The following is a 15,715-nucleotide window of genomic DNA, read 5'->3' as shown; positions in this document are numbered from 1 at the left end:
AACTATACTTGAAACAATCAAGATGATGGTCAGACCACCGATGGCCAATTTCAAAATGACTGTGAGGGCTGACTGTGCTGTTTCTGTTATGTAGCCCCCTCCTCTGTCTGTAAAAGCTCTTGCCCCTGATTGTCAGGGGCAGGGTATGCCTTTAGACGGGCATCTGCTTTCCCTGCAACCCCTCCTAGTTGCTGGCATCCAAAATAAACTTTCCTTTCCACCAGCCTTGCCTATTTATTGGCTTTTTTGGAGCAGCGAGCAGCTGGACCCCACATCTGGTTATTTACAGTACCTTGATATCTGACTTCCAGCTTCTAGAACTGTGAGAAAACAAAATTCTCTTGTTTAAGCCACCCACCCTGTGGTGCTTTGTGATGGCAGCCCGAGTAAACTAACACAGGTGTTAGGAGGGCCCAGACATGATAATGGATGCACAGGCAGGCTTCCTGGAGGTGAGCGGTCTCTAGTCATGACCTTCTTTCTTCTTCTTGGCCCCCTTCCTCTCCCCACAATGTCAACACGTGCCAAGTCAGGAGGAGAGACTGTTCTGAGGGGCTGTACTGGTCCCCAGGGTGCTGCCTGTAGCCAGACCTTCCCTGACTCCCTGAGCCACATGGCTTCCCATCTTGCTGTCTCAGTTTCCACCTCCATAAAATGGGAATCCTTTGATGCCTCCCTCCTCCAGAGTCAACTGCTTACAATTAGGAATTATTTGGCTAAATAGTCATTATGCACTGTTCATGGGGTTGTCAAAGCAAGAATGCTGAAGTGGTTTGCCATTTCCTTCTCCAGTGGAGCACAATTTGTCATAACTGTCCATCATGACCGATCCATCTTGGGTGGCCCTACACGGCGTGGCTCATAGTTTCATTGAGTTAGACAAGGTTGTGGTCCATGTGATCAATTTGATTAGTTTTCTGTGATTGTGGTTTTCATTTTGTCTACTCTCCAAGGGCAATAAGGAGTTCATGATATGAGCCACAGTCAGTTCCCGGTCTTGTTCTTGCTGACTGGATAGAGCTTCTCCATCTTTGGCTGCAAAGAATATAATCAGTCTGATTTCGGTGTTGACCATCTGGTGATGTCCATGTGCAGAGTCTTCTCTTGTGTTGCTGGAAGAGGGCATTTGCTATGACCAGTGTGTTCTCTTGGCAAAACTCTATTAGCCTTTGCCCTGCTCCATTCCATGCTCCAAGGCCAAATTTGCCTGTTATTCCAGGTGTTTCCTGACTTCCTGCTTTTGCATTCCAGTCCCCTATAATGAAAAGGACATCTTTTTTGGGTGTTAGTTCTAAAAGGTCTTGTATGTCTTCATAGAACCATTCAACTTCAGCTTCTTCAGCGTTACTGGTCGGGGTATAGGCTTGGATTACCGTGATATTGAATGGTTTGCCTTGGAAATGAACGGAGATCATTCTGTCGTTTTAAAGATTACATCCAAGTACTGCATTTCAGACTCTTCCTTTGACTATGATGGCTACTCCATTTCTTCTAAGGGATTCTTGCCCACAGCAGTAGATATAATGGTCATCTGAGTTAAATTCACCCATTCCAGTCCATATTAGTTCACTGACTCCTAGAATGTTGACATTCACTCTTGCCATCTCCTGTTTGACCACTTCCAACTTGCCTTGTTCATGGACCTAACATTCCAGATTCCTATGTAATATGGCTCTTTACAGCATTGGACCTTGTGTCCATCACCAGTTACATCCACAACTGTGTATTGTTTTTGCTTTGGCTCCATCCATTCATTCTTTCTGCAGTTATTTCTCCACTTATCTCCAGTAGCATATTGGGTACCTACTGACCAGGGGAGTTCATCTTTCAGTGGCCTATCTTTTTGCCTTTTCCTACTGTTCATGGGGTTCTCAAGGCAAGAATACTGAAGTGGTTTGCCATTCCCTTCTCCAGTGGACCACATTCTGTCAGACCTCTCCACCATGACCCATCCGTCTTGGGTGGCCCCACACGGCATGGCTTTGTTTCACTGAGTTAAACAAGGCTGTGGTCCGTGTGATCAGATGGGCTAGTTTTCATGATTATGGGTTCAGTGTGTCTGCCCTCTGATGTCCTCTCGTAACACCTACCATCTTAATTATGTTTCTCTTACCTTGGACGTGGGGTATCTCTTCATGGCTGCTCCAGCAAAGGGCAACCGCTCCTCCTTACCTTGGATGAGGGGTACCTCCTCATGGCCACCCCTCCTGACCTAGAACATGGAGTAGCTCCTCTCCCACTAGACCATTCAGATATGACCTAAATCAAATCCCTAACGATTATATAGTGAAAGTGAGAAATAGATTTAAGGGACTAGATCTGATAGACAGAGTGCCTAATGAACTATCAATGGAGGTTCGTGACGTTGTACAGGAGACAAGGATCAAAACCATCCCCAAGGAAAAGAAATGCAAAAAAGCAAAATGGTTCTCTGAGGAGGCCTTACAAATAGCTGGGAAAAGAAGAGAAGTGAAAAGCAAAGGAGAAAAGGAAAGATATTTCCATTTGAATGCAGGGTTCCAAAGAATAGCAAGGAGAGATAAGAAAGCTTTCCTTAGCAATCAATACAAAGAAATAGAGGAAAACAACAGAATGGGAAAGACTAGAGATCTTTTCAAGAAAATTACAGATACCAAGGGAACCTTTCATGCAAAGATGGGCTCAATAAAGGACAGAAATGGTATGGACCTAACAGAAGCAGAAGATATTAAGAAGAGGTGGCAATAATACACAGAAGAACTGTACAAAAAAGATCTTCATGACCCAGATAATCACGATGGTGTGATCACTCACCTAGAGCCAGACATCCTGGAATGTGAAGTCAAATGGGCCTTAGGAAACATCACTTCCTATGACAAAGCTAGTGGAGGTGATGGAATTCCAGTTGAGCTATTTCAAATCCTGAAAAATGATGCTGTGAAAGTTCTTCATTCAATATGCCAGCAAATTTGGAAACTCAGCAGTGGCCACAGGACTGGAAAAGGTCAGTTTTCATTCCAATCCCAAAGAAAGGCAATGCCAAAGAATGCTCAAACTACCACACAATTGCACTCATCTCACATGCTAGTAAAGTAATACTCAAAATTCTCCAAGCCAGGCTTCAGCAATACGTGGACGATGATGTTCCAGATGTTCAAGCTGGTTTTTGAAAAGGCAGAGGAACAAGCGATCAAATTGCAAACATCGATGGATCATCGAAAAAGCAAGAGAGTTCCAGAAAAACATCTATTACTGCTTTATTGACTGTGTCAAAGCCTTTGACTGTGTGGATCACAAGAAACTGTGGTAAATTCTTAAAGAGATGGGAATACCAGACCATCTGACATGTCTCTTGAGAAACCTGTGTGTAGGTGAGGAAGCAACAGTTAGAACTGGACATGGAACAACAGACTGGTTCCAAATAGAAAAAGGATTACGTCAAGGCTGTATATTGTCACCCTGTTTATCTAACTTATATGCAGAGTACATCATGAGAAACACTGGGCTGGAAGAAGCACAAGCTGGAATCAAGATTGCTGGGAGAAATATCAATCACCTCAGATATGCAGATGACACCACCCTTATGGCAGAAAGTGAAGAGGAATTAAAAAGCCTCTTGATGAAAATGAAAGTGGAGAGTGAAAAAGTTGGCTTAAGGCTCAATATTCAGAAAACCAAGATCATGGCATCTGGTGCCATTGCTTCATGGGAAATAGATGGGGAAACAGTGGAAACAGTGTCAGACTTTATTTTTTGGTGCTCCAAAATCACTGCAGATGGTGATTGCAGCCATGAAATTAAAAGATGCTTACTCCTTGGAAGGAAAGTTATGACCAAACTAGACAGCATATTGAAAAGCAGAGACATTACTTTGCCAACAAAGATCTGTCTAGTCAAGGCTATGGTTTTTCCAGTGGTCATGTATGAATGTTAGAGTTAGACTGTGAAGAAAGCTGAGTGCCGAAGTATTGATGCTTTTGAACTGTGGTTTTGGAGAAGCCTCTTGAGAGTCCCTTGGACTGCAAGGAGATCCAACCAGTCCATTCTAAAGGAAATCAGTCCTGGGTGTTCATTGGAAGGACTGATGCTAAAGCTGAAACTCCAGTACTTTGGCCACCTCATGCAAAGAGTTAACTCATTGGAAAAGACTCTGATGCTGGGACGGATTGGGGGCAGGAGGAGAAGGGGACAACAGAGGATGAGATGCCTGGATGGTATCACTGACGCGATGGATGTGAGTCTGAGTGAACTCCGGTAGTTGGTGATGGACAGGGAGGCCTGGCGTGCTGTGATTCATGGGGTGGCAAAGAGTCAGACATGATTGAGCGACTGAACAGAACTGAACTGAACCATCTTGCTGGGGCTTCTCTTTTGTCCTTGGACGTGGCGTGTCTTTTTTTGGTGGGATCCAATATTCTCTTGTCGATTTTTGTTCAGCAGCTCATTGTAATTTTGGAGTTCTCACAAGAGATGATGAGCGCACATCCTTCTACTCTACCATCTTGATCGAGACGAGCCAGAGCCAGAGCAACACCCAGTGGTGGGCGTGACTGGTGATGGAAGTGAAGCCCGACTCTGTGAAGAGCAATGTTGCACAGGAACCGGGAATGTCAGGTCCATGGTTCAAAGTAAATCGGAAGTGGTCAAACAGGAGATGGCAAGAGTAAACATCAACATTCTAGGAATCAGTGAACTAAAATGCACTGGAATGGGTGAATTTAACTCAGATGACCATTATATCTACTACTGTGGGCAAGAATCCCTTAGAAGAAATGGAGTAGCTATCATAGTCAATAGAAGAGTGTGAAATGCAGTACTTGGATGCAATCTCAAAAATGACAGAATGATCTCTGTTCATTTCCAAGGCAAACCATTCAATATCACAGTAATCCAAGTCTCTGACCCAACCAGTAATGCTGAAGAAGCTGAAATTGAATGGTTCTATGAAGACCTACATAACCTTCTAGAACTAACACCTAAAAAAGATGTCCTTTTCTTTATAGGAGACTGGAATGCAAAAGTAGGAAGTCAACAGATACCTGGAGTAACAGGCAAATTTGGCCTTGGAGTACAATATGAAGCAGGTCAAAGGCTAAGAGTATTTTGCCAAGAGAATGCACTGTTTATAGCAAACACCCTCTTCCAACAACACAAGAGACGACTCTACATGTGGACATCACCAGATGGTCAATACCGAAATCAGATTGATTATATTCTTTGTAGCCAAAGAGAAGAAGAGGAAGAAGGAGAAGTTCTATAGGAGAAGTTTTATACAGTCAGCAAAAATAAGATGGGAGTTGACTGTGGCTCACATCATGAACTCCTTATTGCTAGATTCAGACTTAAATTGAAGAAAGTAGGGAAAACCACTAGACCATTCAGGGATGCTGCTGCTGCTGCTGCTAACTCACTTCAGTCTTGTCCGACTCTGTGTGACCCCACAGACAGCAGCCCACCAGGCTCCCCATCCCTGGGATTCTCCAGGCAAGAACACTGGAGTGGGTTGCCATTACCTTCCCCAATGCATGAAAGTGAAAAGTCAAAGTGAAGTCGCTCAGTTGTGTCTGACTCTTAGCAACCTCATGGACTGCAGCCTACCAGGCTCCTCCGTCCATGGGATTTTCCAGGCAAGAGTACTGGAGTGGGGTGCCAAAACCAAATCCCTTACAAGTATATAGTGGAAATGAGAAATAGATTCAAGGGATTATATCTGATAGACAGAGTGCCTGATGAACTATGGACAGAGGTTTGTGACGTTGTACAAAGAGTAGCAAGGAGAGATAAGAAAGCCATCCTCAGCGATCAATTCAAAGAAATAGAAGAAAACACTAGAATGGGAAAGACTAGAGATCTCTTCAAGAAAATTAAAGATACCAAGGGAGCTTTTCATGTAAAGATGGGCACAATAAAGGACAGAAATTGTATAGACCAAACAGAAGCAGAAGATATTAAGAGGAGGTGGCAACAATACACAGAAGAACTACACAAAAAAGATCTTCATGGCCCAGATAATCATGACAATGTGATCACTCACATAGAGCCAGATATCTTGGAATGTGATGTCAAGTGGGCCTTAGAAAGTATCACTATGAACAAAGTTAGTGGAGGTGATGAAATTCCAGTTGAGCTATTTCAAATCCTAGAAGATGATGCTATGAAAGTGCTGCACTCAATATGCCAGCAAATTTGGAAAACTCAGCAGTGGCCACAGGACTGGAAAAGGTCAGTTTTCATTCCAGTCCCCAAAGGAAGGCAATGCCAAAGAATGTTGAAACTATCACACAATTGCACTCATTTCACACACTAGCAAAGTAATGCTCAAAATTCTGCAAGCCAGGCTTCAATAGTATGTGAACCATGAGCTTCCAGATGTTCAAGCTGGATTGAGAAAAGGCAGAGGAACCAGAGATCAAATTGCCAACATTCACTGGATCATTGAAAAAGCAAGTGAGTTTTAGAAAAAACATCTACTTCTGCTTTATTGACTATGCCAAAGCCTTTGACTGTGTGGATCACAACAAACTGTGGAAATTCTTCAAGAGATGGGAATACCAGACAGCCTTACTTGCCTCCTGAGAAATCTGTATGCAGGTCAAGGAGCAACAGTTAGAACTGGACATGGAACAACAGACTAGTTCCATATCAGGAAAGGAGTATGTCAAGGCTGTATATTGTCACCCTGCTATTTTAACTTCTATGCAGAGTACATCATGCGAAACACTGGGCTGGATGAAGCACAAGCTGGAATCAAGATTGCCGGGAGAAATATTAATAACATTAGATATGCAGATGACACCACCCTTATGGCAGAAAGCGAAGAACTTAAGAACCTCATGATGAAAGTGAAAGAGGCGAGTGAAAAAGTTGGCTTAAAGCTCAACATTCAGAAAACTAAGATCACGCCATCAGGTCCCAGCACTTCATGGCAAATATAGGGAAACAACGGAAACCATGACAGACTATTTTTTTGGGCCAAAATCACTGCAGATGGTGACTGCAGCCATGAAATTAAAAGACACTTACTCCTTGGAAGAAAAGTTATGACCAACCAAGACAGTATATTAAAAAGCAGAGACGTTACTTTGCCAACAAAGTATGGTTGGCAGAGCTATGTCTAGTGACTAGCTAGTCAAAGTTATGGTTTTTCCAGTGGTCATGTACGGATGTGAGAGTTGAACTATACACAAAGCTGAGCGCCGAAGAACTGATGCTTTTGAACTGTGATGTTAGAGAAGACTCTTGAGAGTGCCTTGGACTGCAAGGAAATCCAACCAGCCCATCCTAAAGAAAATCAGTCCTGAATATTCATTGGAAGGACTGATGCTGAAGCTGAAACTCCAATACTTTGACCACCTGATGTGAAGAACTGACACATTGGAAAAGACCCTGATGCTGGGAAAGATTGAAGGTGGGAAGAGAAGGGGATAAAAGAGGATGAGATGGTTGGATGGCATCACTGACTCATCAATGGACATGAGTTTGAGTAAGCTCTTGGAGTTGGTGATGGACAGGGAGGCTGGCGAGCCCCACCATGGGGTCATAAAGAGTTGGAAACTACTGGGTGATTGGACTGAACTGCTCAGGTTTTGGGATCTTAGTTCCCCAAACAGAGATCGAATCTGGGCCCTTGGCAGAGAAGGTGCAGAGTTCTAGCCACTGGACTGCCAATAAAGACCTTGGAATCTGAACCTGGCACCCATAGTTCTTAGCCTCTACTATGCTCTATGGCATGAGCCTCTGAGGTTCACGCAGAAGGAAAACCACTTGGTCAGCTCTTTCACAGATGTGTGTCACAGCCCGGATGGTGTGGGTGGCTCCAGGTGCCCCGGCCATGTAGCTAATCCTTTATGAATGACAGGTGGGACTTCTTGTAAGAATATATTCACCATCTATCCATTCATCCAATGAAGGCAGATTCCCTAACTGCCAAGCCTGGGATGAGAATTCTTGGGCAAGGGAATGATTTATTGAGGAAGTGCCTTAGGGAGAAACCTGTAGGAGAAAGAGGAAAACAGGGCAGCCAGGGCACAGATCCAGACGTCTAGGCTGAGCCCAGGAAGAGCCCTGGGGCACGCCGTGTACGACCCAAATGGCCTTGCATCAGGCGGGGAGAGGGCGGTTATGCCCTCCACAGTGTCATTCTCCCAACTCACTGGTTAGAGGTGGGCGAGGAGGGGTGGGTGATGAGCAGGGTGGCACCCAGCAGCCTGGGGCCAATCCTCAAGAGAAGGAGGCCGAAGTGCGCACTTGGCAGCTGACCCCTGGGTTGGGAACCTGGGCCAAGAGGGGATCTGGGTGGGGCCTGAACACCACCTGCCCCCACCTCCATCTCTTCTCTGGGGGCTCCTTTGATTCCAAAGCATTGACTGCACACCTATCACCTGGGGGAGCAGAGGAAGCAGAGATGAGAGTGACGTGGACTCCACCCTCCCGGAGCTCCAGTCTGCTCAGAGCGGCCCAGACAATCACACACCACTCAAGTGGGAGCTCGGCAAGGTGAAGACCCATAAAGTGCTGCGGGAGCTTGAGGGTGGGACTGAGCCCTTGGAACTGGAGAGGAATTCGCCAGGCAAGACTGTAGGAAGCAGCCCTTGGACCCCGAGGAGCCTCGGGTGGGCTTAGCTACCTGGGGGACAGCAGGCCAGTGGAGCGTCGCTGCAGAAGTCCAGGTTGAGCAAATGCCTGGCAGTCAGAGAGGAAAGAGTGCCCGGAAGTCCCATGGCCTGCAGACCTGGAGCCCAGGGAGCTTGGTCTAGTCCTTGCCTCGAAAAGTATTTACTGAACCCCTCTGGGCTCGGGGTACTGCTTTGGCCTCCAGAGCTGCAATGAATCCAAGACAAGCATTAGCCAAGTCTGCAAGGGTCCCCAAGGCTCCAAGGGACAGGGACACACTGCCAGGTAGTAATGGGTCCCAGACACCCTGCCTGCTGCCCCCCGCCCTGTCCTGGATGTGCAGAGCCTTGGGGTTGTGGGTTTTCTTTTTTTTTCTCATGTATTTATTTTTAATTGGAGGATAACTGTTTTGTAATATTGTGTTGGTTTCTGCCACACGTCAGCATGAATCAGCCATAGGTACACATGTGTCCTGTGATGACTGGAGGGGTGGGATGGAGGGGGAGGCAGGACTCAGGGCCTTGGGGTTTGAAGAAGCAGAGTCCCATGGACAGAAAGATCCATATCGCCCTTTACAGAGGCCACTCTGGCAGCTGCTTGGATGGTGTTTTAGGGGTGGGGGGAGCCCCGAGGGGCCTGGTGAGTGGTCATGAAGGGAGAACCTGCCCCACCCTGGCCACAGACCCTGCCCCATTGCCCACTGCTTTGGCCCAAACACACACACCCCCTGTCGGCTCCCTGGCCTTGGTTTTTCCTAAGATCTCAATCCACCCTCGGAACAGACAGCCTGGGAGATTCAGAAGGTCCAAGAGGCAAGTGGTAGCTAGGGGTGAGGCCAAGCCCCTTCCTCTTCCAGGAGTGCTTTAAAGGCTCCAGGCGGGGGTCGGGGCTGTGGCCAGTGGTCCTGGGGGGCCTTCCCCAGAGCTCAAGATGCAGGGGGACAGGCTAGAGTCTCGCCCTCGCATCTGGACAGACGACGCAGGTGATTCTTGTAGGTGTTCAGGTTCCGCTGCAGGCAGAAGGCCAACGTCTTGTCACAGGCGCACAGCTGCTGCTCACACCAGCTCCCCTTGGTGGCTGCGAGGGAGTGAAGGAGGGCACTTAAGCGGTCTGCCCCTTCCCGTGGTAGGGTGGGTCGTCGCCCCTGGAGGGGAGCTGCTGAAGGCAGCTCAGCCCTCGTCCACCCTTTGGTGCCCTTCCCGGGTCCTTGGACTCTGGCTCTGTGACCTTGGGCATGGGGTGTGACCTCCCTTTGTGCCATTGGTCCTTCGTTCATTCATCCGTTCAGTAAGCAACTGAGCACCTGTCCTTCGGGAGTCTTAGGAGGGAGAGGAGAACAGAATGGACACCTGAGTTCACACTCCCCTGGGGCGGGGCGGGGGTGGGCAAATGTCAGAGAAGCGTGTGGTCGTTGTTGTTCAGTGGCTCAGTCCTGTCTGACTCTTTGTGACCCCACGGATGCCAGCGTGCCAGGCCTCCCTGCCCTTCACAGAAGTGAGTGCAACTGTGCTTACCCGGAAGTAAGGAACAAGACAGGGGCTCTGAGCTGGTAACTGATGGGACTGACTGAGTGTCAAAAGCCATTTGAGCTGAGATCAGAAGAGTGAGCTGTTGCTCCTACTCTGGAAAGCCAGGGTGGAGGAGACGGATTGTTCCTGGCAGAAGGAACAGCATGTGCAAAGACTCTGAGGAAAGACAGACCATGGTGCTTCAGTTTCACCATCTGTCAAATGGGGATAAGAGAGCCGGACCTACTCTATAGCATGGGGAACTCTGCTCAGTATTTTGTAATAATCTATAAGGGAAAAGATTATGTATACATACATATATATATATATATATATATTCAGATTAAAATAAGAAGGCAAAGCCTTTAGCACATAGTAAGTGGTCTATAAATGTTGGCCATTTCAGTTGTTGCCACTAAGTTCTCAGTTGACAGGGACAGCTGGTGAGCCCATTCAGCTTCTAGCCCCGGGACTTGCTGCCTTTCTCCATGCGTGGACTCTGGGGCTTGGTGACCTGGGTTACAGCCCAGGCTTTCTCATTTGTAGCTGTGTGACCCTGAGCAAACAGTGCACTCTAGTTTCAGTTTTCTTGTCAGTAAAATGGAGATCAGGGCTTCCCAGGTGGCTCAGAATTTGCCTGCCAAGCAGGAGACATGGGCTCAAGTCCTGGGTCAGGAAGATCCCCGAGCAAGGAAATGGCAACACACTCCAGTATTTTTGCCTGGGAAATCCTGTGGACAGAGCAGATGGGCGGGTCACACGTCATGGGGTTGCGAAGAGTAAGATGTGATGTAGTGACCAAGAACAACAAGAAAGTGATCACCGGGGTGGTGCTGCCTCCTATCTGGGTTGCTCTTGAACCCATGATGATGAAAAAATGAACACTAACCTCAGTAGCCGGAGAATTCATCAAGCATGCATCTGCAGGGCACCTTATGTCTCCTCCTATTTTAGTTTTTGAATTAACTTTATGGAGTAGAATGCTGTTATCATCCTGAGTTTCCAGAGGAGGATCCTGAGGTTCAGAGAAGTTAAGCAAAGTGTTCAAGGTCACACAGCTGGTCAGTGGTGGGTCTGGGATCTAAGCTGAGGTCTGGCAGCCTTCCAGATCCTAAAGGGGTCAAAGTGCCTATGGGACCTCTCCATACTCCTACCCCTATTGCTGCCTCTCCTTCACAGCCCAGATATTGAACTGGATATATGAGAAAAACAGAGAGGCTGAGCAGCTTGTGCTTTGTCACACAGCATACGAAAGCAATGTGTGCGATAACTCCTTTGCTCAGCCTCCTACTCCAACCCTGAGGCCCAGGCACTCACAACACTGGACTTTCCCCTGGAAAAAGGTGTAGTCATAGTGGTCGAAGCTGATGTCACAGTTGTCAGATTTCAGGTGACGGTAGCAGCAGTCATGTTCATGGCAGCATCTGGCAGGAGAGGACAGGAGGTGGGTGAGTCCTTGGCTGACTTGAGTCTCAGGTTGCCCCTGCCTCAGAGCAGAAACTGCGTATCTGCCTCGGAAGTCAAGACCTGCCAGGGTCTAATCTTCTTTCTAGCTAAAACTTCTCGAGTGCTTCCTGTGTACCAGGTGGTGGTTTAGTCTCTAAGGCGTGTCTGACTCTTGCGAACCCATGGACCGTAGCCCGCCAGGATCTTCTGTCCATGTGATTCTCCAGGCAAGAATACTGGGGTGGGTTGCCATTTCCTTCTCCAGGGGCTCTTCCTGACCCAGGAATCGAACCCGGGTCTCCAGCATTGCAGGAAGATTGTTTACCATCTGAACTATGAGGAAGATTCCCTCCTGTGTACCAGGCACCTGCTCTACCTAGGAATTCTCTCTTAATCCTTTTGGCCGCTCTGGGATAGAGGTACTAGCATTATCCCCATTGCACAAATGAGGAAACTGAGGCTCTGGGCGGTCAGGCCACATGCCCAGGATCATACAGCCTGTATGTGGTGGGTGAGGGTGCTGGCCTCGGGCCTGGCTGGCTCTCATCCCTCCTCTGGCAGATCCCTGGGTTGCTGTGAAAACCAGTGAGATCGTGGCAAAATGAAGTGGGACTTTTTTAAAAACAATGTTCAACGGCAATGGGAAGTGTCTGTGGCTCTTCTAACTAGTTTGGGGTTGAGAGTGCAAGACAGACTTCAGAAAGTCTGAGGAACCCTCCAGAAGGGCTGGGGCTGGATCAGAGCTCAGTGGAGTTCCTAGCAGGGAAAAATATGAGAACATTCAGATAAGACCTAAATCAAATCCCTTGTGATTATACAGTGGAGGTGATTAATAGATTCAAGGGATTCGATCTGATAGACACAGTGCCTTGAAGAACAGCTATGGGCTGTGGTTCAGAACATTATACAGGAGGTGGTAACCAAAATCATCCCAAAGAAAAAGATATGTAAGAAATTAAAATAGTTGTCTGAGGATACCTTACAAATAGCTGAGAAAAGAAGAGAAGCGAAAGGCAAAAGACAAAGGGAAAGATTTTTCCAAATCAATGCAGAGTTCCAGAAAGAGCAAGGAGAGATAAGAAAGCCTTCCTCAGTGATCAGTGCAAAGAAATAGAGGAAAACAACAGAATGTGAAGGACTAGAGATCTCATCAACAAAATTGGAGACACCAGGGGAATATTGCATGCAAAGATGGGCACAGTAAAGGACAGAAATGGTAGGAACCTAACAGAAGTGAAAGAGATTAAGAAGACGTGGCAAGAATACACAGAAGAACTATACAAAAAAGGACTTAATAACCTGGATAACCACCACAGTGTGATCACTGACCTACAGCCAGACATCCTGTTGTGTGACGTCAAGTAGGCCTTAGGAAGCTTTACTAGAAACAAAGCTATTGGAAGTGATGGAATTCCAGGTAAGCTCTTTCAAACCCTAAAAGATGATGCTGTAAAAGTACTACACTCAATAAGGCAGGGAAATTTGGAAAACAGCAGTGGCCACAGGACTGAAAAAGTCAGGTTTCGTTCTGATCCCAAGGAAAGGCAATGCCGAAGAATGTTCAAACTACTGCACAATTGTGCTCGCTTCACATGCTAGCAAGGTAATGCTCAAACTCCTTCAGGCTAGGCTTCAACAGCACATGGCACCAAATGAATAAATGGATGGAGAAGAAGCAGGAGGGGAAAGGGGAGGGTCCCTGGGGAGAGGCAGAGCACGATTGGGAGGCATTACCAGTCTGTGGCATCTCTGGGTTGGCCTTGGCCACCTTTTCTGCAGTAACAGCCATAGTGTGAATAGAAGAAGATGGGGATCTTCCCCGTCACTTGTCTGATCATCTCGTTCAGGTCCAGTATGTCGGCCTCGGCTGGAGCCACACCTGCCAAGGAGCCCAGCCACAAGGAGAGGACGTGAGTCTCAGGGAGTCCAGGGGCTGCAGGCCTGGCACCTCTGCTCTGCCTGGGCCAAACCAATGACCTTGGATAATAAAGTAACAACAAACACTACGGCTATTGGAAATATAATGACAGTTGGTAACTGATTTCCGTGGATCTTTTCATGTGGAGACTTATTGACTCCTTCCTTTCCATGAGAGACTCTTTTTTTTTAATCCTTTTATTTTGGTTTATTCTCGATGTAGAGAAAAGTTGCCAAGATCATATAAAGAGATCTCATACACCTCCCCATTCAGTTTCCTCTCATCATGGTATATGTATGAAAACTAAGAAGCCAGTATTGGAACCATAAATGCTGTTTTTAATGTCCATTTTAGGGATGAACACACTGAGGCTCAGTAACTTGTTCCAGGTCATGGTAGCTGGTAAACAGAGGAGCAGGATTAAAGCCCAGGGCAGTCTGGTTCTGCTCTGTCTCTGGGTCACATTCTGTAGTAGGAAGACACTCCCCCCGCCACCCCCAACTCCCACCACAGCCCACAGGGAATCCACACATTAAACAGTATGTGTGGGGCTTCCCTGGTGGCTCAGTGGTAAAGAATCCGCCTGCCAGTGCAGGAGACACAAGTTCAATCCCTGGTCCAGGAAGAGCCCACGTGCCGAGGAGCAGCTAAGCCCGTGCACCACAGCTGTTGTGCCTGGGAGCCACAACTACAGAGCCCACGTGCTGCAGTTACTGAAACCTACGCCCCCAGCACCTTCCTTCCACAACAAGGAACCCCCTGTGCTGAGAAGCCCACACACCGCTACTAGAGAGAAACCTCACCCAGCAACGGAGACCCATCACTCCCAGAAATAAAATAAAATAAATAAAATCATTTTTTAAAAAAGCCTCTTTAAAAAACTATGCATGGCTCTTCTGGGAAGCAGCGTGATTTAGAAATCAATGTTTTTCATGAATATTTTTCACTTCAGTCATAATATCTGCTGGTGAGAATTGATCATAAAGGAAATTCATTTTGTTGGGAGAGAGGAATGCATTATATTGAGTTAGGATAAATAAAATATATTAAGCCAGTGAGTTCAGGGAAGAATTTGGGAGAAACAGATGAGATGCGAAAGGGACTGGAATGTACCTGTGTGCAACCTCAGGAGATGACCAAGAACACAGATGGAGCCCTGAGTCTCAGACAGACTGGGCTGAGGAGGCCCCTTCGGGTGACCCTAGTTTTGGAAGCTCACCCCCCACCCTCAAGTAAATGGTGTTATAATGAAGCTCTCAAATAAAGTGAGTAATAAGCAGGGGAGAGCCCTAAACTAGGGAAAGCTGGGGCTGGGATGAACTCATGCAGTGGGCCGGGGGTGCCATCAGAAGCAGGGTGCTTGCCTTGTGAAGAAAGTGATAGTTACTCAGTGGGGCCCGACTCTTTGCAACCCATGGACTGTAGCCTGCTAGGCTCCTCTGTCCATGGGATGCTCCAGGAAAGAATACTGGAGTGGATAGCATTCTGTTCTCCAGGGGATCTTCCCGACCCCGGGATCGGATCTGGGTCCATTTCAGGCAGATGCTTTACTGTCTGAGCCACCAGGGCTGCAGCTAGACAGTGACTGGTAGAGTCTGGGACTCGCAGGTGGGTCGTGTCCCAGTGTGTGGAAGTCCACATTGCCACTCTCGTCTGCCATGGTGGCTCTAGCTGTACACATGTTAAAGAGAAACCTTACTAATTTTGACTGTGCTGAGGAATGGCCCCAGCCCCCTTGGAACCCCAGATTTGGTGATAAGGCCCCAGAAACAGCCCACGGCCAAGAGAGTTAACGTGCACCCAATAAGCCAGCCAGGGATCTGAATTCAGAATCTCACCTTTTTGCTGAACCTCCATCCCCTTGTGCACCCCAAGTTTAGACCTTTCTATTCCAGTTTAGAAGTAGCCACACAAATTCACACCTGAATTCTGCAGCTGTTCCTCGCCAAGCAAACAAATTCAGCTTTGATTCGGGGTGCTTTCAGTGGTCTTATTTCTCACAGTTTTACAGTGAGGTCAACCCAGTCCTTGGGATCGAGGAGCTCAACTTGTGGTCAAGAGGGCTTCAGGACACTGACTTAGCTTAACAGTGATTCCTGCCTTGGTTGCTTTTTCCATCCTCAGCTGTCGCTTAGGAGGATGGAGCCCCTTCTCCCAAGGGTTAGCGACAGTGGCAGGGGCAATATCACTACTAACTCATGCATGCACTTTGTGTGAAGTTACTTCTCGCTAACTGTTACTTACACTTGCT

The 15,715-nt window shown here is 47.2% G+C and overlaps 1 protein-coding gene across 3 annotated transcripts in view; it reads right to left on the bottom strand.

Moving 5' to 3' along the window:
• The window catches only part of LOC133234253 (group IID secretory phospholipase A2-like), a 42,570-nt gene that overhangs the window by 25,697 nt on the left and 1,158 nt on the right, over positions 1–15,715 (bottom strand). Inside the window, exons 2-4 of one of the 3 annotated variants that reach the window (XR_009732089.1) lie at positions 13,281–13,425; positions 11,418–11,524; positions 8,953–9,669 (exon numbers count right to left, since the gene is read on the bottom strand). Coding sequence is in view for 2 of the 3 variants with exons in the window: in XM_061394585.1 (XP_061250569.1) it covers positions 9,648–9,669; positions 13,281–13,425 (167 nt within the window). In the remaining variant the exon portion in view is untranslated. Of the gene's footprint in view, positions 1–8,952; positions 9,670–11,417; positions 11,525–13,280; positions 13,426–15,715 lie in introns of those variants that run through there. The other 2 variants (XM_061394585.1, XM_061394567.1) reach the window with 2 other exon arrangements.

This window comes from Bos javanicus, chromosome 2 (genome assembly GCF_032452875.1).
Source record: "Bos javanicus breed banteng chromosome 2, ARS-OSU_banteng_1.0, whole genome shotgun sequence".
In the NCBI taxonomy this organism is placed as follows: Eukaryota; Metazoa; Chordata; class Mammalia; order Artiodactyla; family Bovidae; genus Bos; species Bos javanicus.
Note: the sequence above shows the minus strand (reverse complement) of the source record. Positions and strands in the feature narration are given on the sequence as shown.